The sequence below is a fragment of the Charadrius vociferus genome, unplaced genomic scaffold (assembly GCF_000708025.1).
Source record: "Charadrius vociferus isolate BGI_N301 unplaced genomic scaffold, ASM70802v2 scaffold255, whole genome shotgun sequence".
Classification (NCBI taxonomy): Eukaryota; Metazoa; Chordata; class Aves; order Charadriiformes; family Charadriidae; genus Charadrius; species Charadrius vociferus.
In genome coordinates this window covers 1,821,663-1,846,484 of record NW_009648785.1, presented here as the reverse complement: position 1 = coordinate 1,846,484, position 24,822 = coordinate 1,821,663, and the positions used below count along the sequence as shown (strand labels likewise).

The following is a 24,822-nucleotide window of genomic DNA, read 5'->3' as shown; positions in this document are numbered from 1 at the left end:
TGGCTTCCAGAGCCCAGCCATCGCCTGCTCACCCAGCCCACCGTTGTGGGTTGTCCCCTTGGGAGGTGGCAGTTAGTCATGGGGGAGGTTGAAAGGTGGATGCTGTGGCGTCTCCTGAAGATCAAGGGGTTGCTGATCCTGGCTGTTGTAATTCTAAAATGATGGTGTAAGAAGATCCCGCCAAACCCAGACACTGCGTCAGCGGCCAGCCTTGGGGTGCACAGTGGACCCCACACTTCTGACTCTTAGCATCGGTGCTGACAAGCTGAGTGGCTGCTCTGCTGTCACTGGGAAAGCCTGGGTCGTGATGCACCCAGCCTAGTGAAGCATCATTAAAATAACAGTTAAATGCAAGTTCACCCTCTGGATTCTGCGACGGTCTGGAAATTGTTGACCTAGCAGAGATGGTGAAGAGTGTGTGCTGCCCAGAGAGGTGGTAGATGCCCGATCCCTGGAAACGTTCAAGGTCGGGTTGGACAAGGCTCTGAGGAGCCTGATCTACTTGAAGATGTCCCTGGTCATTGCAGGGGGATTGGACTAGATGATCTTTAAAGGTGTCTTCCAACCCAAACTATTCTATGATTCTACATTATGCTAGAGGTCGCCACCAAAAGTTGTCTACAGAGCAGGACTCAGCTGCTAGGTTTCTTTTTAAGATGCTGCTTCTCCAGGACACACTGGAGGCTAGTGTGCTGATAGTAGGAATAACTAGATTTCGTGTTTATTTAGCTGGCCTCATTAGAGCCAGCAGGTCTTTTTCACAGGAGGTATGCCCTCTTTACAGTTGGAAAGAATATAGAACCCTATGGCTTCTCCAGTGATGACACTGAGGTTTTAAGAATAGTTGCTAGCCACACCTAGCAGAACAGACGGGCAGAACATTCAGTGATGGTTCAATGATGGTTCCAGCTGTCTTATCAGTGTGTTAAATGTAACAAGTCAAAAATATGGAATCAATTAAAGATACAGGTCCTCTGTACATGGTAAAGAGTAAAATTCATGGAGGATGTGGCTATCCCTTCTCATCTTTGCTCGGTTCCAGCGGGGATGCAAAGAGTTCAGATAGCTGAGCCTGCTGAGCAACATGCCTTTGGACAAGGTACTTAGCTGTCTTGGTGATGGACAAATTGTAGTGCCACTCTTGCAACTGACAGAAGAGCCCAATATTTTTTTCTTAATGCTGACTAGCTTGGGATCAGCCCAGCCTTGTCTCATGGACTTTGCTGCTGGACTGCCGTATACGTATACTCTGTACATGGAGTTGTAAATGTTCGGTTTCTATTGCTGTTTTATCTCAAGCTTTTAGTTTTAGTCTCATAACCTAAAATTGTTTGGATTCTTCTCTCAGATTTTTTCTAAGTTATGATTTATTTCCCTTCTTTTTTTTTTTTTTCCGACCCAGTGGACCTGGACTATAAGTTTGACTTAACTATTTTCAGAGAAAACAGTTTTAATATATTGTCAGCATTTTATGGGTTCCTCTGCAGAAACATTTGATTTGTTCCAGGAAATCACATGCAGACATAACCCTTCCTTCACGGCAACTGTGTACGAGTTTTGAATTGACACAGGCAATTTATCTGTATCCCTGGACTGCTAAGCAATACCTTCGGCAGCTGCAAATAAGGGCTAGAACTCATTCCCTGGGAAGTTTTCTTTCTTGTTGAATCACTTTGGAATTTATCAACAGGACTGTGGATCTGAGATAAAATGACCCATCTTTGTAAGAAATCTCTTTCTGGAGTTGACCTATGGGAAATAAATATAATTCATCCTTGCTTGTGCTACATCTCTACTTTATTTGAAAATATATCTTTCTGTATTATTTTTTTTTCCCCAAGTCTTACCCATATTGTCAGTGTCTGGGCAGAGTTCACATTCCCTTGTGCTGTGTCTGCTAGTTTTCTTTCCTGAAAGAACCTTTTAAGCATTTTTTTTTGTCCTGTGTTTTTCCTTTCCTCGTGGGTATGTCTCCTTTGCTACTTCCTGCAGCATGTTTTACTTTTTTTTTTTTATATTCATAATATCATGTGGTGGTGCCCTTCTTTCTTCCAGACTTCTTTGAAACAGGAGAGACAAACTTCTGAGATGCTAAAACTTGCTGCATCTTCACTAAAACCAGTGGAAGCAATACAAACGTGCACTAGTTGAGAAATTGGCTCTAAGCTTGTTTCTCTTGAAGGTACCTGCTTAGAATAAGGTTTAAATGCCCCTTTATGTTTGTGTTGCTTTACAGTCATAATGCTTTATATCTCCTTTCAGAATCCTAAAAAGGGTTAGGCCTCTGCATGCTTTGATTGATGCCTGAAATTTTATGCTTAACAGTTATTTCTGAAAAGAAGTGCTCTTCTGTCTTTGTAAGATTAATGACATTGTTATTTCTATCTCATTTCTTAGCAAAGACAGTAGAATCTGGAAGTACTCAGCATCACTACTCATTACATAAATAAATAATTTCACCTATTCTTTCATGCTTCTGTATTAAACTTGGAGACGTTCTGTAATCTGACAACGAGCTGCTCTCACCATGACTGTTTCATGGGCCTCTTAGGCAGGTAACTTCAGATACTGGGACATTTTATTTTTCTCCCTACTTAAACTTGATCAAAAAATGAGCTGGGTGCTTATACAATCTCAGAAGGCGGTGGTAGAGAATCACAGAGCAAGACCTGTATTATGCCTAAAGCTGCTGTCCCTCTGCTTCACTGGAGACTTTTTGGAATTATTCACCTTCCAGATTTTCTCCTATTGATACAGAGAATAGAAACCTTCCCAGTCATAAGCTAAGCCTTAATCTCCTGTGTCTCTGTAAAAGGATTTAGTGACATGCATTGTTTGATTCCTGGTGCCAACCTTATGTACAAGAGTTCACAAAATCTCTTGACATCAGCAGCAGTTTATCAGACTGAGTTCTTTGCTTCAGCGGTCTCCAGTGTAGTTGTGTGAATTTTCAGGAATCTGTGGCGAAGCCTGCAGATCGCATGGTGCTTTCTCGGAGGTCAGTGTACCTCAATAATAAGTGGCATACGCTGAGGTCTGTAGCATAGTTTTGTGAAATTGCCCAAGTCCCAGTGCAGGAGCTCATTAAAAGCTAAAAGAGAAGGATGGGGAGTAATTATATGGCACAATAAGCAGTATGTGAAACATACAGACTGAACAAGACAAACCCTAGCCAGAACACTTCAGGCATGTAAAACAAAAGGGTAAAACAAAATGTGTTGGTGGTTAGTATATAATAACATGAGTCATCCACAGTGAGCAGAACTTAAAAACTTGGCTGCTTTTACATAATCTGAAGCTTAGAAACTATAGTTGGAGTCTGAGCATGGAAATTAAACCCTAAGATATCCTAACAAAGCTCTATCTTTGTGCAGCTAATAATATTGTAGTGGGCACATGACAAATGTTAATTGAAGTTTTTTTTGTTTAGTTGCCGGCATTTCTCTAGCTGCTTTTTTTACCAGAACAAAACAAAAGAACAATTATATGTAGTCTGCAGTCTTCAAGTGTCTATAAATTCATGTAACAACTATCATATAATTAGCCAGTCAGCATCCCACATGCAGCTGTGGGTACTGACTCATTGTCAATGAACCTCTGTCCTGACACAAAGACAGCGTCTTTGTCTCGGTTTCAATTTCATTCATCACCATCATTCTGTATATTTACATAGCAGCAAGTTCAATGAGTTCATATTTGATATTCAAGACGGTGATTTGATTTAAAATTTATTATGAAAAAATACTATTTGCTAGTTATATTGTTGTTGAAAAAAATCACTTCTTTGATGATATTAGTAGGTTTGTGAGGCTGGTATGAGCAATGTTACCAAGGCAAGCTGTTCTATCCAGGTGTGGTTAAAAATTGTTGGAATTCTGGTCTTGCTGTATTTACTTTTATGCATTTATTTTTACTACCTCCAGATCTTTAAAGGTACCAATTAGAAGTAGTCTTTGCAAGCATGTCCATGGTTGATTGTAGAGCTTAAATGTTTTTTGCTTGTTTGGCCACTTGGGTCTTGGTCATTCCTATACAGGATAAAAAGGAAATGTCCTCAAGGATTGCAATGTGAACTAAGTTCCCTGTACAGCCCTTTTCTCATGGTACACAATCCTAGCAATTTTCATCCCACGATGGCAACCTTCCCACTTACTCCTGTCATATGTGCCAGAAGAAGATGCTTCTGGAATTCATATGCTGGCTTGTAGGGTTAACTGTGAAGCCACCGCAAAGGAGTTACTCCCCTGGTACATGCTTAAAGCTTTAGATGAGAGAGATGTGTAGTGACAGTCTCCTGTAGCTATTCAGCTTAGAACGAATAGTTACACAGGAGAGGAAGGAACTTCACAGCATCCTTATTTTCCAAACTCTTTGCACTGTCTCAGGTAGAAGGAATGTTCCCATCTAGGAGAGTTAGCTGCAGCCTCAATGTATGAAGAGAGAGCCAAGGTCTAAATCAGATGAGCTCTTCTCTGCTCTGCTCCTTCCTTCCCTGTCCTTAGTTCAGTAATAACTATAAATAGCAGAGCTGTGGCTACCAAGAATAGACTCAGTATCACACACTCTGATTATATCTGTACATCTTCTTGTCCCTTAAACTCTGGAGCACAAAGCTGAGAGCTTTAGAGCTGTTGCTATTTTGTGGGAAACACTTTCTTGCAGAACTTTTCATATAGGATGGTTCTGCCTAATTCATATTGTTTTCTTAAAAAAAAAGGTACTTTAAGATATCTATAGCTCATCTTCCAGGACTATGTATTGACTGCATGAAGGAGGTCAGAGGAGGTCCCTGAATACTGCCTGCACCTCTTCCAGGCTGCCATCTTGAGACTGTGAATATGTAGAGATAATCTCACTGCGAAGTGCAAGTGATTAACTTTTCTTTTTCTCCCATCATGCTGTAGTGTCATATATTCAGGGAACAGTATTGGTTTTGAACAGAACATTGGGAAAAGCTTTCCAGGGTAAAGCTACCAATGCAACCGGGAAGACCAATGCAGAGGAAAAACATCAGAGAGAGAACGTGTGTATGCACTTGTGCATGAAGTGGTCTGAAAGTGTGGCTTTCATGTAGCATCACGATTAGTACTGTAAACATTGCCACTTTTCAGGCAAAATCTTCCCATTTCCCATTCCTGTTTCAGTGATTACATCAGCACTCTTAAATGCAGTTCGCTACACCTAGACGGTAAGAGTTGCTGTTAGGTATGTTTTCGGTCTGCCAAGCTGAACTTTAAGTTAAAAAGTGCAGCATATGGGAAGCCTACAACTTTGCCTGGAGTGATACTTGAGAAACTGCTGAAGCTAGGTTATGCTGAAAAATTTATTTACTTAAAGCCAAACCCTTCAGCTTTTACTCATAAAAGGACGACACTTTACTTGTAATAACGAGATCAGGACACTTTGCATGCAAACTCAAAGGACATAATTGTGTGCTAAATTGTACTAGTTAAATGCTAATGTAGCTCTTGCTATCATTGTAACGCAGGATCAGACCTTATACAACAGTTTCAAATATGCCACAGTAAATTTTACTATTTTTACAGATATTACTAACAGATTAGTCTTAAATGAAACACTAGATTAGGATTCTGCAAATTTCATCTTGTTAACAATCTGAGCTGCACACTGCCAGCTTCGGTTACTTATTCAGGCTTATTTTGGGATGTTGCTTATGCAAAGTGCTGAAGGAGTTCCAAACACATAGCAGAACAATGTCCATGGTTTCGGAACATGCACTGCGCCCACTTGGTCCGCTCAGATGAACGCACGAAGTGGAGGTACCGAAGTTAGTAGCTGTTGCCATCAGTTGCCCTTGGAGAGAGCAGGGGGAGTATCTCCAGAGGGCTGCTGAGACCCCAGTTTGTCTGGACTGGCCTTGGGAGGTGCCCATTTCTCTCCTCTGGCTGCAGCGAAAGCTTCTGCTTGCTTTATTCAGAAGTAAGTGAAGTAGGATAAATTCAAGCTTTGAGGTCAGGAGGCAACTATATGTTTCTACCCTGCTGTCATACGGAATGTTTTATAGGTCCAGAACTCATTCAGGTTTCACTGTTTGGTCAGGTTTGTTTGTGCGTTGCCTCACAAGGTCAGGTGTTCATGACATTTGTAAAGATGAGATCAATGCCTTCACATCTATTGCAGAGGCTCAGAAACTGTGATTGCAAAAAGACCTCCTGGCAAACAGGCATTAACCTCTTGGGTGTTACTAGTTTCTTATGTCCTGCATCCGGCATGTGAGAAACAAACACGAGGAATAAAGAACCATCACCCTATCAGAGAAAACAGAAGAAACAAATACAAAATGCCTCAAGATATAATGGCTTTGTGTCCCATCTGAGAAGCTAAAAAGTGTATACGTCCCATCTGAGAAGCTATTGGTTTTCTTATCGACCAACCTTGGCATCTATTCAACTGAATATGTATTTAATTTTCTTACATTCACTGGAGGAATCTCAGCTGGAAAAATCAGCCAGGCATCTATTCCCTGCTTCTGAATCAGTAGCACAAAGATTTGCGGATATCAAAGAAAACTTGCCCCTATTTTTTAACATTTAAGAATCTGCTGGTTTGGCTGCTTTGTGGTTAGCTGGTTGCCTGTGTTTGCATGTGGAAATCTTTGTTCTTGCGCTGTGTTGTTTCTCCGGAATGCTATGAGCAGTTGTTTTTGTTTGTTCATACTCGGGTGGAGCTAACTGTCTAATTGGGTAAATATTTGCAATGTTATATTTGCACGCACAGAAGACAGAGAGCTGGATTCCTGTTGACATAAATGGCCTTTTACACCAGTCTGGTAATGTAAAGGCTTAAATAGAACTGATAACTACAAGGCCACTTCTTATGGTCAGACCATATAAAGTAGATTTAGTATAAATAAGTCATGTCCATATTTATTTCTAATTACAGATAGACTATATTTTCCAGTTGGAAGGTCTTGTGATTACAACCATGAATGGGGAAGCTGCCTTATTCACTGAGTTCATGTTCAAAAGTGCTTGACTTCCCCTGGGACTTAGCCCTGTTGAAAAACAAGGCACTTATTTACCAGCCTGCCTTTGGATATCAAGGGTATCCACAGATGTAGAAATGTCCTAAGTGAACATTAATAGATCCAAATGCCTGAAGCTGTTTGGAAAATTGCAAGCTTGTGGTGCTCATGGAAGGCATGTTTGTATATATAATTAATACCTTGTATAAACCTCACCAGGTGACTATTGCATGTGTTATCATTAGCTAAGCTACAAAGTACACTATAAAGATCTACACACATATGAACAGATTGTAATGAAGACTTATGACTGAAGAGACTGTTAATAGGTAATTGAGCCTTTCGTCGTGCAAAGTTTAATAAAAATGGTTGTGACATAGGGAAAAGTGAAACTGAACTCCACAGTTGAGTTGTTGTGTAGACCTGACCCTAGTTCAGCCTCTGTGTAGCTGTAGCTATGAAAGTCTAGAGCTTATTGTGAACTGATTTATCCTGCCTAGTCTTGAAAGAATTGCATAGTCTCATAGTGCCATTGCTTCACACATGCCTTAAGGGAACAGGTGCCTGTCTGTAGGTCTAAGAAAAAACTTTAATATATGAGACTTCGATTTTATTAACTATTATTTGTCTTCTTTGAAATTCTCACTATTTTCTTCAAGGTTTGGCTATTTATTCTTGTCTTCAAAAGATAAATAGGAGTAATTTAGAGTTTCAACTCCATAGCACCAAGCAGTGATCCTCTTACGCTGGCTGGTATCTTACTTCATTATTAGTTCCCATGGGTTTGTTGCTACTAATTGTGGTGCAAAGTATCCCTCAGACTGAATAAAACTTCCCAATCTATTTTAAGCCTTTTATTACGGCAGCACAGCCATCCACTCTCCAGTCCCCCTGATCCTTTACTCCAGATCCCAGATTTTTGTCTTCCTTTACAACGTGTGTATTGAAGCTCAGGTCATCTCTGAGCAGGCATTCATTGACCGGGTAGTCAGCCCTGTCTCTACTCCTGCATAGTTATTCCTGTTGCCAGTCCCTACATTGTGCTCGCATATCTCCCTGTGTAATCATTCTGTGAAGCAGAATGGGCACATGAGCCAGATAACACAGATTGTCTTGCAGTTTTCGGCTGTATCCCTTCTCTGATCTAATCCATTTCTCATCCCTCCCTACGAATGGTGTGGTGAGTGGGAATAAGCAGCTACAGAGGGTTGGAGCCTGCGAGGTCAGTTGTACCACTGCCTGTTTTGCCCTCCCTGCTTGGAAAGTGTGTCTCACTTCAGCTCACCACCAAGCCATTTCACAAGGGCTGTGCTGAAAAGTCTCTTATGAGCTCATACCTGGCAACTGATGGCAAACCAGCTCTAACTCATCTTGCTGTTGGGGTCTTTGTGAGCTCCTTTGTAGATTCTTGTAAGCTCATGTTGAGTATTTCACTCAGTCACATGTAACTGGAATTTATAAAAAAGCACGTATGATTCTGTGTTTTTCCTTGCTGCCTTCATTCTGAAAACATCTTGAACTTTATTTGCTTAGTGACCTTTATCCATCTGTAAAATCAGGTTAAAAGTGGTCAGTGGTTTTAAAGGTGTAGGATAAGTACGAAAGCAAATACTAGACAAGGCAGAAAGGCTGAATAAATCTTTTTTCATTAAGAAAGCAGGCTAAAAATGGTACCACTTCCCTTACCCCACTCGATATTGGTTAACATACGAAATATATACAGACAGTCTTCCTTGTGATTTTGAGATCGGTATTACCAATCCTAATTCTCTACAGTGTTTTTGCTGCTTCTTGGGTGTAAACAATCTGAAGTAATAGTAGAGCACCACCTAATCCTCATCTTCTGGCAGCCACCCATGGAAATTAGTTCCTCCTTCAAGTCTTGCCTTTTCTCCGAGTGCTGCATTTAGTCATGCTGGTGATATTTGTGTGAGTGGCCTAGGACATTTCTCACTCTCCATCAGACCTTTATCCCACCATCACTTTGTTTTCTGAATACTTCCCTTTGGTTTTGCCCCAAGATTTGGACAAACCTTTCTAACCTGGGTTATATGTGTATTTCATTGACCTTACTGTGAATGCTCATCTGAGTTGGGCAAGCAGAATTTGTCCTGTTGTTTAGTCTTGGGATATTACCAAAGACTTATTTAAGTAGCAGAGAAGCTTTCATGAGCTTGAGGAACGACTATGTGCTTTTCTGCTTCTACTCAACTACCTGGATCTGCTAGGAGTCTTGTCCATTCACAAAAGGAATTTTGTCATGAATATCTGGTATTTGGATTGGCAGCCAGTCAGAAATGCTTAACTGCTCAATGACTTTCTCCACAAGCAAAAGTTAAATTTGCACTTGAAATTTTTAAGCACATGTTTAAAGTCTACAACCTAATTTGCTGAGGGAGGTCATTAACATTTTGCTTTGTATTGGGAAATACCCTTTTCAGTGGGAAAAGCAAAAACCTGGGTTTGTTCCAAAAGATTCATTCATGAAAAATTCTGTTGAATGAAAAAGGAAATGTACAATTTTTTTAAAGACTTACTATATCTGGTATGAGTGTCTTAGTCTAGACTAACTGTGCGTTTTACAGATAACTATTAATTCAATTGATGTTTGAGATAACAGTATAATAAATACTGTAAGAATTATTGGCATATATTTAATGTTCCCGTCTACCTAACATATCTGGATTCTCCATAGAAATAAACCCTGCTGCTATTTCATGTTGAAAATGAAATATGTCCATCAATGTCTTTCCTAGGGGAATAGAGAGAACAGGGACTGGGAGAAGGTTGTTCAGCAAACACACTTCTCATGAGGAGGAAACTTGCACTGTAGCTTGTCTTTAACTCTTCCCAAGCAGTGGAGCGTGTCATTGCTTTTGCAATAAACCATTTTTCAGCAACAGATACAAACCAGGTGAAAAACAATTAAAACCACAATTTTATGTACTACTGTCGATCAAACAACTTTACTCAGTCTTTTTGAGAGACTACTCTTCAGCATGAAAAAAAGGACTGGCAGAAGTGCAAGGAGAACAGAGAATATATATGACCAGTGGAAGCACGGTTGGCCTTTTGCCCTAGAGAAATGGCTTGATGAGAAGATCTGCTTAAACCAAGCATTAGAAAAATAGTTTGGACCTAGACTTGACTTAATGACGTTTAGCAAAACTGCCGCAAAGGCGTTTTTGCTGTCCAGAGTGATACTGAACTGAATGAATGCTCTAGGCATCTGTTGTGAGCTAACCCACAGCTGCACAGTTAATCAATCCTACCTTTTGGGAAAGTTTAAGTTTGTACTGCGATATGAAATTTTTAGTTCGGGTCTTTTGCAAAGATTTGCTCCCAATAGCTAAAATCCTGTTTGAATCACCTCTTGCAGTTCCTGTACCATTTACTGCATCAAGAAGGCAAACGAAGCTTTATCCTCCTCTGGACAGTGATTAGGAACAGATCCACTGACTCAGCTGGTCAAGAGGACAAAACCCAAAATTTGGTTCTTTATTCCAAACTAATGCACGTAAAACTTCTCTCCTTCCCACAGTCCAATGTAGTAGGTATGAACACATAACTAAAGCACATGAGAAAATACAGCAAACCTTAATATTTATGACTGGATTAGCTACTGTAGCAGTGTTGCTAGTGACCTCTTTTCTGGTAACCACAATGTTTTCTTTTCTTTTTTCTTCAAACTGCCTGAGCCATAGCTGTTTCACACTGATTTCCTATTTCTTTTCCTTACTTAGTCCATCTGTTAATGCCACCAGATATTATTTCATCTCCTGAGAAGTTGGAAAGGGGGAGGATCCAAATCTGGTTTAAATTCTCTTTCCTCCGCTCACCCTTTAATCTGTGTCGAGTTATGCTGGATATGCTGTTCCGAGAGACAGCTCAGGCTTCTTTATGTGTCTTAGTAGCACTGCTTTGTTTTTCAAATCAGCAAACAAAAAGCCATGCCTTAAATAAGCCACTTAATTATCTTTTGTTTTGGATCTCTTTGGTGTTTTATTTTCTAAAGATAATTTGGATACCACTGATAATCATGAAAACATTTATTTTTCCTTGTAGATCATAAATTGAATGGACAGTTTGCAGCCATTTGTCTACCATTTCAATGTGGAAATCAATTCTCAGTTATCTACGCATGGCTTGTCTGGATTGCGGATTAACCAGGCTGGGGATACACTGACCTCAGTTCATTTATTACGTGGAAAGTTGACTTCAGACCAGTAGGCTGTATCGATTCAAGCAGAGTGTTGCATGAACGTCTGTCAAATCCATGGCTCCCTCCAGTTCAGCAGCAGATTATCTGCGTCACGGCTGTGTGAAGGCCTCTCCAATAGCCTCTGCAGGCTCCGACGGTGGTGTGCACAATCAGCTGTCATAATCAGGCTCCTAAAGGAGCACTGGAGAGAGCAAGGCAGAGATAGAACATTTCTTTGACCTCTTACCTTTAATCAAGCTGGGCTTATTTATGCTCTGGGACCTACGGTGGCATCTACAAAGCCCCTCAGCTGTCTGAAGCTGAGAAAACAATTTCCTTTGTTTCTTAAACTTCCAGCACAGGTGAGATTTCACAGCTTTGAATAAACTAATTAGTTACTAGTTAGTTTAATTTAGTTAGTACTAAACTGGAGTAGATGGAATACACTGTGCTTGTAGGCATGGCTGCTGTTGCCAAAAACTGGTCATGGCTACAGCGAGCTTTAGTTGCATATGTTTCCCTGCTGGTGGCTGCAGAAAAAAGGTTTTCCTTTTCGTCTTCAGCAGCAAACACGGACTGCTTGACCATAATTTGTATTTACTTTAAATTAATAGAATGTGGTGAGTTTAGGCCTTAATGCAGGTCATCGCTTCAATTTTAAGTATTTAGGTGTTTAAATAATAGACTCTGTATTAAAATGATATCTTCAAAAAGGATCTAGTTTGTTTTGTTTAATTGAAAGAAATTATAGATTTGTATTTACCTTGTTATCTTTATCTTTTATTATTCCAAAGAGATTGTGAATAGAGGTGCTATCTCACCTTTAACTGTGTTGTTGCAGTCTTGTAATCAGTCAAAACAGTAATTTATGTTTCTGTTGAAACCAGGTGAGAAGTAATTAACTCACGTATTGCATCTATGTCTTTGCATCTCTTTCATTTTCAGGAATTGTCTGCACTAGCAGGTTTTTTTTAATTTCAGACTCTTCAAAACTTCTGAGCTTCTACAGGAAAGCCAGCGCTGTCAGCGCCATACGGGAGTGCTTGAAGCCTTGCAGAACTAAGTCCCCAAGTTCAATCCTGTACGCGTTGAAGTTGTTGGCCATATTCACACTGACTTCAGTGTGGCAATTGGAATCTTGGGGTTACAGGATTATTTCTCCCATTGAATTACTGGTCCTGGTGTTTAGGATATTTCCCCATTCTGCCACGCACATCCAAAAGTTGTTTATTTGTCTGTATATGCTTCTGGCAGTCTCTATTCCTAGATGACCTATTTTTGCAAGAATCGAATGCTTATGTTGGCAGGAGGTTTTTATTGGTCCTTGCTGGGCTGATGTGCTGACACTGTTGCAGTGAGAGTGCTCACGGTCAATGACCGTGCAAGTCCCGGCTAAGCAAACTCATTACCGGCCGACTCTGCAGAAGGTCCTGTATCAATTGCTTACTAGCAGCATGTACTCAAGAGGATGGGCTCATACAGGTGTGTTTTCTTTTAACAGAAGCAAGGCTAACTCTGAGGCTAACTAGCGAGCACGGCCAATGTAGTGATGGAAGAGAGGAGTTGCTGTGCAGAGCAACTAGTAAAGGAATAAGGACACCCTCCTTTTGTCCTTTTTTGTACTGAGTCACTTATAACTCATGGTTTCCTCTGTAGTTTCATCTTAGTCAGCTAAAAATATTAAGGGTGTGACAGATCAGCAGAGGTCAGGTGAGACTGGATGAAAGGGGAGGAGTTGCTCTCATTTAGATTTTTTTTTCCAAAACAAAGATGGTCACACCTCTAATAGCTAGACTCAGCTGTGTTTTCAGGTAATCTTAATAACAGGCTGCTAGAGTGCTTAGCTTGTTCAATCCATTCAGTAATTAGAGCCAGCACCGATGTCATAAAATTGAGTGTAAGGTGAGGTCTTAATGAACATAGTAATTTGGCTCCAAGTACAGCTCTGTACAGCTTCCTCATGTACGTCTTCCTCTTAGATGGAACTGGGCAATCATCAAATAGAGCAAATATATGTTGCAGCTGAGGACGAAAAATGAGCATTTAAGCGGCCATGAATAAGATAATTTCAGCTATGCAGGTTGAAGAAAGCAGAACTAGCAACACTCAAGCTGGATTAGTTCTTTCTCAAAGTCTCAAAGTGCTGAGAACTTTGTGTTTTTATTCAATATTAAGGCTGATACCCTCCAGCAATATCCACATGCTGAGGCAATGTTTTTAATGACTCAGGGAAAGACACTGTCTACTGAATCACCAATATCCAAACCTGAAGAACCTAAATGTTTTTTTGAAATCTGAATATAATTAAGCATAATCTTGTTCTTTTCATTGGGCGTGAAATAACCACAGATGATAAGACTCCACTTACATAACAGTAAAAAAGTTACTTGATTTCGTTTTCTACCACAGAATCTGAAATCTGCAACCTACAACAATATATTGTTTACAAGAACAAGGAATAAAACAAATAACCAGAAGAAATGTATATATAAAATAACTATACTAAATATGAAGACAACGTTTCTGCTTATGAAGTTCCTAAACCAGAAGTTGCTAGAAGCTGGGAAAACATTCTGGAGGGCAAACCATGCAAGTTTGTGCTATTTCTCACCCATTGGCCATTGTCAGATACTGGGCTAGGTAGATTTGATCCAGGATGGCTGTCTTCTGCACTCAGCATATTGCCCATCTTCTCTGAACACTTCAAGTAGTTGCAACAGATGAGAATAATACACAGTGGGTGTCCCAGACTGTCCCCAAAATATTTAATTTAAAAACTGCCCTGTAAACATTGTATGAGGACACGACTAATGTAAGAAGAACAGAGGGTGGAAATTCAAGGAAAGGCAAAAGTCATTTGTAATCGAAAATATGTATTTCCCAAGATCTAGAATGTACTAAGAAAGTTCACCAGGGATGAATGCCATTTCGTTTCAAAAGTAGACTGAGTAGGAGGTTGGAAAATGCTGTAAAAGAAATGCTCTCACATTTTCATCTGTTGACCTACTAACCTTTTCTTTATGACATCTGTTACAAGAAGTGCTGTGCAAATAATTAATTTGGTTTTTTGATTTTTTTTTTGTTATGGCAGAAATCATTTTGCTCAGATGCTGACTTGTCTGTTTTCCAAGCAGAGATATGCCAGAACATCAGCAGAGTCACAGGGATTACCCAATATTTGCCTGCTTAAGTGTTGGCAGTAACTACTGGCAAAAGGGAAACACCTTTTTTGGCTATGTAGGCTACTTTCATCATATCTACCAGATTGAGAGTAGCTATAGAGGTGTAGAACAGCTACAGAGATCCAAAAAGAAGGACCCTGAGGCCTTCGGTTTAACCTCCAGTCCTGTGCTTAAGCCAATGTTAATCCAAACTAGATCCCATTACACTGATCTAATCTTCAACAAGTTTACCTGAAATTTAGGTATTGGATGTATTAGAGAGTGGTGCTGTATTCTCTGCTATGCTAAATGGATATCGCTATCTTCATTTTGATGGAATCAGAACCCTTTCCAGTGGTTAAAGTTAGGAAAATAGGGGCCGGATCCAGAACTTTTAACCTCCAAGTTATAAAACTCACAAAGAAAGATGTTCCATTAACTTGCCAATGATAAGTTACCCAGATTGAAGGGGCAGCTTTTACCATCACAGTTGCATCAAGCTGACTTACCTCTCCTTCCAGCTGGTGATTCCTTCCAGAAGACTAAAGAAGCAATCCAGGCAAGCTTTCCCTCTATTTGGTGGGCATATTATGTGGCTAGAGGACTGCAGTCACACTGCAGGTGCTGAGTTTAGTTATATACACACGAAAAATAAGGAAGATCAGAGCTGAACTCTGTTAAAATGCTAATTCAGAACTGGCCTCCTGTTAATCTTTTTGCTGGAGTGATTAGAACTTGAAAGAACTAAGAAAGTCCATATAAGCTTTATAGTTATGACAAATTGCAAAACAGGTGGAAATAAACAGTGGAAAGGGAAACACTTTGTTGTGATGTCTGTCTTCAGTTGCAAGCGAAGCTAACTTGATGGCTGTGGTGCTGTCGTCATTCTGACTTATCTTTGATCAAAGCATGTGGAACATCAGGAGCCCTGGAACAGTGTTGTATACCTATTTCATAACTGCCTGGAGTTCCTTCTTAAGTAACGTGACATTGTTCTGCTTCTCTTAACATTTCCGAGGAGAAAGAATTTTCCCATTCTGCACTATAACAGTGACAGAGATGTACATCTCTGTTACCCAATGCCCAGTTAACCCTACCTGTTCATTGGGCATTGTCACAGGGTGCGAGAATTAAAAAAGTCCACTGATAACCACAGTAGCTTCTCTTTTAAATGTTCTGAGTGCTCCTCCTCTCTGCCTCTCTTCTGAGCCACAGCAGACCTCACCGGTGGGCCTGGAAGACTTCGCTGCCTTTTGAGTGCTGCAGAACAAGACATTGTTATGGGTCTGCTCATGATCCTCCTTCCCGCCTGAGGCTCAGGAGTTTCTCCTCCAGCTCTTCTCTCTCCTCTTTGGAAAGCCTCTGCCTCCACTACACACCTTGGAGCTGGGGACTCCCTCTCACTCCCACTCCCACTCCATCTGGTGCAGCCACTGACCCCACAGACGTTATGCTCTGAACTAGCACTTTTCTGGGGAGACAGAGGCACTCTGCCCATCGAGGGAAGGAGGTGAGACAGAGCATGGCAGCTTTCCAGCCCTCCTCCTCTTCACGGCCACAGCAGAGAAGCTGTGCAGGCAGTGACCACCAACTGGGAGGCGGTGGGAGAGACAGGGCAGTTCAGTGCAGTGTGGGGATGCTAAGTGGTGTGGGAAAGGCACAAGACTAATACTGCTGGTCTGGTGGATACCGTTGCACTGTGGCAATATAGAGTTCATACATAATTCATAAGTGTCATACAGTAGCACTGTGTGCCATTTACACTTATGGCTGCGATACTGTAGGGATGCTGCATTTAGCCTCTTGTTAGTTTATACATGGAAGCACGATATAGCAACAGAAAAACCAGCAGTGTTTCCTAGAGTTGTTGGTGAAAGCACCAAAAAAAAGGAAAATGTACTTTAAGTGAGAGAAACAGAGCAGTGAGTGACTCTGAATCATTTGCCACCACACACAAGCTTTTCAAGGGCAGCTGACTCCTAGCCTGGACTGTGAGCACACATGGCTCTAACCTGAGGTGCTGGAGCTGTTGGGACTTTTGCCTTGAACTGCCGGTGCAGGTGGCAATGTGCGGGTGGGGAGAAGGGATGTCACTGTTTATTTTTTTTCTCAGTGGTGAAAAACAGAGGGTTGGGCTGGTTGCTTCACCTCTTTAGCATGCAGGAGATCATTTCTGCACCAACACGGCTCCACCTTTCACTCATGTGGCTGCAAACCCTATAGTCACTCAAGTCTGCATATATTATTCTACTAGCTAAAAACTTACGAAGTTTCAGTTACTTTTTGTCACCCCGTTCTACATTGCAGTCTACTTGTAAGGATGGCTGAAAAAGTAACTTCTGCTTTGATTTCCATCTGCTGTGGCTGTAATTAATTGTTAACTAATTTTCTTGTGTATAGTAATACATCTCTGGTGTGATTTGTGGTTACCAGTGGAAATATTTAATGATCTTTTTGTATACATAGTAATTGCTTCTTCTGTATCACAATAATAGTTTGCAATACAATTACAGTCATGTTCTTCTTCATATGAGAAATGGGCACGAGTGCAACAGAATCAGAAAAGCAGAATGTCCCTCATATCTTTTCAATATTCATCAACTCACTTGAGATTCTGCAATCTTTTGAATAAGACTAGACTTTTATAATCAAAGTGATTGTGCAGCCTTAAGATAAACAATTCATAAGATAGCTAAAGTTCATTTTCATAACAAAACTAGGCATTAAGGAGTTATTCCGAAGGCTTTCCCTAAAGGTAAAGACTCCGAGGAATGCAATGCGTTGCAGATAAATCCTCCTAATATAAAGCACTATATTCTCAGTTACACAGAGATGAGCAACACTCACTTTTCTCTAATAAACTTCTGCTGGAACCTGGCTGCTGCTGAAAAAGCCTGTCTCTTTGAACAAAGGAGTCCCTGTCTTGTGAGAGCTCATTACCCATATGATAATACTATTCATTTCTTTTGCACTATTCATCGGAGGGTCAGTGGGCTCCTTGCAAACATCTAATTAGGTCTTGCATCATGCCTGAGCAGCAAGTATTATTTTACCCATTTTACAGTTATGGAAGTTGGGCAGAAGAGCTGCAGCCAGTGGCCCAGAGCCACCTGTCCTGTCACTTCCCCAGCTAGGAATAGACCCTGGATGTCTTTCCTCCCAGCTCTCTGTTCCAAGGTGTAAGCCATGGCCTCTTGCAGAAGCTAATTAAAAACTAATAAAATGCTTTGACAAGCTTTCAAAAATGTTATTGGTACAGCAGATTTCTGCTGGGATCAGAGTCAAGTTTCCAGCGCAGCTGTAATTATTGTCTGCGTTGCTTAAACCTTTTTAAACCGGTCAGAAGACTAAAGACATGCCTGTATTCCCGATACATCGCAAAGTTCACCACAGTTCCTTGCACTGGTGTTTTTGATGGCACCCTGGCTCCATTTATCATGGGCATTTAAAAGTGCAAAACCCTGAAGTCAGTGACACAGCTTCTGTCAGTCGCGTGGGTGCAGGCTAAAAGTCGCTGCTGTCTGCAGACACTGTTTTGCATACATCTATGGAGAACTGGTGCAGTTTCATTTATTTATTGTTGATTTGTTTGCTTTAAGATTATTTTGTTTCTTGCAATCTACTTTTAAGAATATAGAAAACCCTTAAAAAAGGTATCCTATGCTGGAATTCGTCACAGTTTAGCCTCCAAAACAGCATGAGTGCCCTTGCATTTGGACCAATGTTTTAAAACATTTTAGCTTATATACTTAGGTTAGGGGGCCTCCAAAACAGCATGAGTGCCCTTGCGTTTGGACCAATGTTAAATCATAAACTTTTAGCTTATATACTTAGGTTAGGGAGTGGAAAGAGTTAATCTACAGGGCAAGTTCCCCTGCCAACTTTAGAAAAAGCAAGTTATGCAAAAGTTGATGAGAAGTGAAAATCACTGAGGAAGGGGATCTGTGGAAAGGAAATGTGACATTTTCAGCAAAATCCCACTAAACCTCCTCCTCTTGGCATCACGTAGAGGTGAAAGTGATCCCGTGTCTGGACCTACGGCAGCAGGGTTTGCACCGAGAGGCAGGGTGCTGCTCACCTGCTGGGAGGTGCCATTTCTGCCTCTGTTCAGCCTAGGTGGAAAATATGTTAGAAAGAGGATCTCAGACACAGAGAGCAGGGGTCAGGATATCAGTTAGAGCGTATTTTCCAACATCACATTACTCGGCGTGACATTTGCTAGAACAACCCCTTCAATTCTCATTTTAGTGTAGTGATAACTTGTACTCCAGCACAGTCATTCGCAGAGCCCTGTGCCACGCTTCAGCAGAGCAGTGCTGCCAATGCTGCAGCACATTCGACATTGCCAAGAAGCCACTACTTGCATTAATTTTACTCCTACTCTAGTAAAACTACAACTGTTTATTCATTCTAAGGCACATTCAAAGCAAGGGTTCAGAACAAGAATTTTACAGAGCACTTTTTCAATTTGGGAAATAGCCGGAGACTGAATGGGGTGCATTTTCTTAGCACATACATTTAAAAAAAAAGCCAGCAGCAATCGGCTAAAAAGGCAGAAAGTTAAACTTTCACCTTACAGATAACCTGATGGCCAGAGAACCCTTAGCTACTAATCTTTTACCCTTTCAGCTTTCAATGAGAGCAATGTGCCAACCGTGAGGCTTTCGTACCGCCCCTGCTGCTGCTGAGGACCGCTGCCGCGCTACGTGTGGAGCGTGATGGCGTGCTCTGCAGAGCTGCCTCACCCCTGAAACAGCAGCACCATGGGAGTGTCGAGCGATTTGTTGCTCTCTCAGGGTTGCACTTGTGCAATGTGGCAGTGTCTAATACTCTAAGAACAACTGGATCAATAAACATTGCCAGCTATCGGCAATGATAAATCTCCTCTCCACGTATACGCCCTGTTTGGATTCTGCCTGTGATTTAGCATCTTGGCAGCTGCTGCAGGACCGTCTGCTTTCAATCAGTTGGCTCTGTGCCCTGTCTTCCAGCGTATCAATAAATCAGGAAGCTTTCCACTAGTTTCTCAGGGTCTGACTGTGAGATGCCAGGCTTAACTCATTAAAGCAGGACTTGAGGGATGTTCTGTACCTTGCGGGAGCCGCTTCTCCATTCATAATGTCACCCCACACTACCTCTCTTTGGCACAGTGACTGCTTTCTCCAAAAAAGTTCTCACCTTCTGTTGCGTCTTTCCAAAGGTTTTTTCTATTACTTGGCTGCCTAGAGTTGGCAGAGAGTGATACTCTTCGCTTCAGTCTGTTTATACAGAGGCTAAGCTTGGACTCATTAGTCTATTAGGTTTCATTGTCAACATTTTGTCTCCTACAGCTTTTATCCTTGCTTGGTTTTTCCAGGAACAGCTAATGAAAAACTGGTTTAATAAAAGACATTATGTCTTCCTACAAGCCTTGGTTCCTCTGATCATTGCAGCCTCATGACAGCATGAATGTCACTATGACTGGGATTTTTACCTTATTTTTGTATAACCTTGCTCAAGCAGGATTAATAACAAAGTACTGGTATTGCTGGTGCTGGTGGAGATTCACTTCAGTGAGGCTAGTGAGATTTTAGAAAATCCTCCATGCAGATATAGCCTGTGGGAACAATTTACCCTTCATTAAACAGAGGGCTGAAAGCCTTGACGATGTCATATGTGATGTGAGGGAGTACTTGTGCCATCATCCTCACAAAGCGCTGCTAATGGCTTTCAGTCCTGCCCTCCAGCACCGCTATTCTTCCAGCACAGGGCCCTCTGCTAGTCAGTCTTTTGCTGTCATGTATTATTTTATGTCTTTAAGCTGCTCCTTTGCTTTTCTCTTTAAACCACTGGAGTTTTAACTTCAAACCCAGGAAAATTCTACTGCGGTTTAGATCAGCAGATGTGGGGAAGGACGGTGGGACTGGATACCCGTGTGCGTCTGGCCTTGCCCTGCCTCATGGCATATAACTTCAGTTAGAGCTGGGCAAAGAGGCAGTGCTGTGCTTCCAAATTAGGACCAAAAGTGGTTTGTTTCCATCCTGCCCTGGCATAAATGACTGTGTTGGTCAGTGAGGAAAGATGAATCATGCCGTGCGCCCTGTACATATTAAAACCATGCTCTTTGTAGAGACACGTGCAGTTTCCTGGCGAGAGCTACCAAGGGCTGGGGCTCAGACAGAGATGGTTTCCAGCTGAGTGCACAGGACTTGCTTGAACCACAGGGTAGCTTGAATCCAGCACTGGTTTTATGCATTCACCCTGGTTGAGGGAGAAGACAGCCAGTCACTTGGTGGAGGTGTACATGCAGGACTGCGCTAGTCCACGTTTCAGTCCAAATTTTCTCTTAACTTCTATTTTCTGACCTAGAGCAAGTCACTTGAAATCGTGTTTCCCTGGCTGTACTTAACCCATGTCCGCTGGTTTCTGCCCAGAGAAGACCTGAGCACTGCTCCTGGTCTGAACTGAACCACAGCCTGCTCCCACAGATGCTGGTGCAGATTAGTAGTGAACTGCGACCCTAACCCAAATATCGTTCTGCTTCTCTTTGTGCCTTATCAATCAGATGCATGTAAACAAACACCCTAATTTGAGGGAATTTTTGTAAGAATAAATGCACAGCTGATATAAAGTACTGACTAGTACAGCGAGGCCTCACGGGGACTGCTTGTTCCCTTTATCTCTGGGATATAGAATTTAGCTAACTTGTTTATTGATTTTATTTCCTGGGTGTAGTGGCAGTTTTACCACTAAAACACTGGCTCGGTCAGGGATGCAAGAAACTATAAAAGAATAAAATCCTCAGTTCTGCCATTGTCCTCCAAACAATTTTGAAACCCGAAAGTGAGAATAAAATCTCAGCTGACGTTCGCTGTCTGCAATAGAGACCTAAGGCTGAGCCACCTGCCTTAGGCTCCCTTTTGAGCACAGCTGTCCAGATTTAGGCTTTACTTTGGAGGAAGCTGAACTGTGCCATTGCATCCCCTCACTGTACTGCTGAGGTCCTTGGTTTAAGGGAATTGGGGGTAAGTGCCTCTGGTGCTGGTGGCTGCCCTTTGCCAGGTGGGTCCCACATGGATGTGCTTGCAGCCCGAAGGTGTCTCATGACAGTTGTCCAGCAGTAGTTCCTTCAAAAGGAGAAAACACCCTAAATACAGTCATATGTCTCTGAGAAGGGGAAATAGAGATAGGGAAATAACGGGACGAGCATGGGCAATTCTGCTCAGCGTGTGGTTAGTTAACGTGATGAGCCAGCCTGGGTCATGCATTGGCCATCGTGCGTGCGTGGGGGGTAAGTTGAGTCCCCATGCCTTGCCCAGGCTGGGGACAGGTGTGGGAGCAGGGCAGGCTTTGGATGTTTTCCCTTATAAGTCCCATGTCAGGTGGCAGCTGGAAAGTGGGACCTGCTCCCGAACACCATCAGCATTCTTCTTAAGAGCTTTTTTTCCCTGTTAATTGCTTTGTAACCAGTTATGATTAGACAGTAATGATTCCTGGGTCTAATGATAGGAAGTACTCATTAGCACATGGGCAAGGGAGCAGTTCCCCAGAGCATGGACGTTTATCAAAAGGGAATACATGAGATATACGAGTTTCCAAAACAGGAAACTGAAATTTTAGGATGTAATTCAGCAGCATATTCTCCATTACCATCATCTGCCACAATCTAGAGGAGGACGCAAAGGGAATCAAGTCTGCATAATACAAACTCACGTAATTATAATAGTATCAACCTGACTTTAGCCACTCGGTTTGGAAACAATTGCCCCCAAATATTGGCCTTTGACTGTAGAAAAGAAATACTCATGGGAGCAGCTTTCATTTAGACAGCAAATTAGTGGCATAAATTAAAAAAGAAAAGCGAGTCACTTTGAAAGTAGCTACCCTTCGTGTCATACGGCAAATGTCCGCGCGCTCTGCTCCATGACTAGGGGTGCTGGGCGCTGCGACCAGCTAAGCGAGCATCGTGTTATAGCAGCCTTGTCTGTGGGGATGAGATGAGGCCATTCATTTACTTGTGGAGAAGGCGGCAATCTGGGAAACTCAAGTGCCAGTGTAATCTTTTGGCAGTGGTTTTCCTTTGTACCTAAGCAGAATGATCTAAGTGGTCTAAAACCCCTGAAATTCACAGTAAAAAAAAAAGAGGGGGCGAGTGTGCGCGCGGAGTAGCAGGGAGACAGCTCTGCCCGTGAAAGACAGACAGCACAGCGCTGTGCTGAATGCTCGCCAAGGTCCCTGGGGCACGTGGACATGCTCCTAGCTGTGACATTTATTTCCAGAGCAGAACTGCCTGAATTGATGCTGACACGAGGCACAGAAAGTTCTCCTGGCTTGTTCTTAAAATGCAAAAGCAAGTCATTCCTGTAGAGACTTCTTTACTCCTGTACCCTGCAACCCTCACATGTGGACCGGGCAACAGATGGCCTTGCATTGTGCTCTGAGATGCATTGAAAGTGTCCAAAATCAAGAGATTTTACAAAAAAATAGCCAGGCAACCTATGCCTGACCCCTACAACTGCGTGTGCTTACAGTGCAAGCTTTGCAAGCACTTTTTCTAGTTGAAGTAGCAGGAGGATCATTTTTAGGACCAGAGGCAATTATTCTGGTCTGGAATTTCAAGATGATGTTGACCTTTACCACAAATACACAGAAAAAAGTAGTTCCAGTGTTTCACAATAGCAAGGTCCCAGGAAAACATTCCCTCAGTCAGACTAATGGGGCCCCAAGTTCTAAGTGGAGAAGATATTCGATCGTACACAATGGAGGAGAGAAAAATGAGGAAAATCAAGGTATTGTCTGCCATTGTTATCTGCCGGAGGCCCAGCTGAATTTCTGCAGATGGTAGATAGCTTTGCCAGCCTTCACAATCCAGTGGCTTTTCTTCATATTTGTTTTGTCTTTTGGGAAACGTGCGGCATTTAGCAATTAGATGTTGATCCAACTATACAACAAGGTCAAGGAAAGCTTTTATGTTATTACAGTTGTTTTTTTTTTTTCCTCTAGCATAACTAGTTTTAGAGAACGTGCTCATGTGCTTCGTATTGTGGCAACAGTGGAGGAAGAAGTCTGCGACTGCGAATTTCACAGTTTAAAATGCAGAAAAGGCATTTACTGGGAAGCCAGAGAAATAGGGGATGCAGATGAAATAGGGGCTTTGCAGGAGCCCAGGCAGCTGAGATACACCTGGGAGAGATGCTGCTATTGCCTTATGAATTCTTACTAACGTCACTGGGGTTTTGCAGATAATCTCACAGCTTGGGCCCATCCTCCCAGAGACCCAGGGCTGGCTATGGTAATAACTTGCAAATTAAGAGTGTTTTAATTATGCCTTTCTCCTGCGTGATATCTTATGTTGTGCAGTTCGACCAGTTGTTTTTAATTCTGCATTGTTGCTTTCTTTTGCATCACCTAACTTTCTGCATATCACTCTATTTTTCTTCTTTCCTTTGCACAGTGGCCGCAAAACTTTTTGGCATAAATGCCACAATAATAATAAAACCCCCTCCATCTCCCTGGTGTCAGGAAGGATGCAAGAATTAAATATACGTCCAGCATACTATAATACAAATTGATTTGAACCTAGCTGAAAACCAATAAGTAATAAGGATTTGTTGGCTTTCCTACCTCTTTGTATGACAGCAGTAGAAGATGGTATCAAAACTCACATACTGAAACACTCCGTTGAAAATAACATTCAGAGAAAAAGTAACTGGTGGTGGTTAAAGGTACATCCAGGATCCTGCAGACTTGGGTCTGGGCTGGGGACCCCTGCCAGTGCAAAGCAATTACCTGGATGTCGGTGAGAGTCATCTTAGTGAAAGATGATGCAAAGCGGTCTGTGGCTATCAGGAACTCACTGTGAATGCGGAAGAGGAGGATGAGCTCATGTCTGTCTCCAGCAGGCATGCCCATGGTCTGGGATGCCAAGTGGAGCCACAGGCCATGCGTCAGAGGATTCAGATGTTATCATTGGCAGGGCACGCCAGAGTCAAGATCTGAGGCCAGAAATCAAATTTGGCTGGTAAAGACTGAGGGAAGGGAGAGCAAGCCCTTTGTGGAGCTCGTATTGTCAGTAGGCTCTCATCAGACTCGGGAACTTTTCCTCTTGTATTCTGTGGTGAGTTTTGCAATCTGATTTTGCTGAGAGAAGCTCACTTCAGTAGGTGAAAGGTAGGCACTTCCAGAGGCCCTTTGCTGATGTTGAGTAACACCAAGTCCCATGATGCTGAAGTTCACATCTGGAGCCGTTTTTATTTCCTGCAGGGGAAGAACCTTCTCTTTATCATGCAGTGTGATCCTGACTGCAGCAACAGTCTGCTCAGCAGCAGCAGCAGGGCTTGAAGCAGAGGGAGAAGCTGAGAGAAGCTGAGATCTGAAGCTGGCAGGAGTTCAGAGAGCAAAGCTGTAGTATTGCAGAAGATGACAGAAGAGAGGCGACGAAACCCTCTTGTTCAGTGTTTCAGGCCTTGCGGCAGGATAGGCTGCTTCTTGTATTT

General features: G+C 42.0%; 1 protein-coding gene across 1 annotated transcript in view; it reads right to left on the bottom strand.

Moving 5' to 3' along the window:
* The window catches only part of INSIG1 (insulin induced gene 1), a 34,669-nt gene extending 10,431 nt beyond the window's left edge, over positions 1-24,238 (bottom strand). The window contains exons 1-2 of the mRNA XM_009886787.1: positions 24,116-24,238; positions 21,977-21,992 (exon numbers count right to left, since the gene is read on the bottom strand). Coding sequence (XP_009885089.1) covers positions 21,977-21,992; positions 24,116-24,238 — 139 coding nt within the window. The remainder of the gene's footprint in view (positions 1-21,976; positions 21,993-24,115) is intronic.
* Positions 24,239-24,822: the final 584 nt, after the last annotated feature.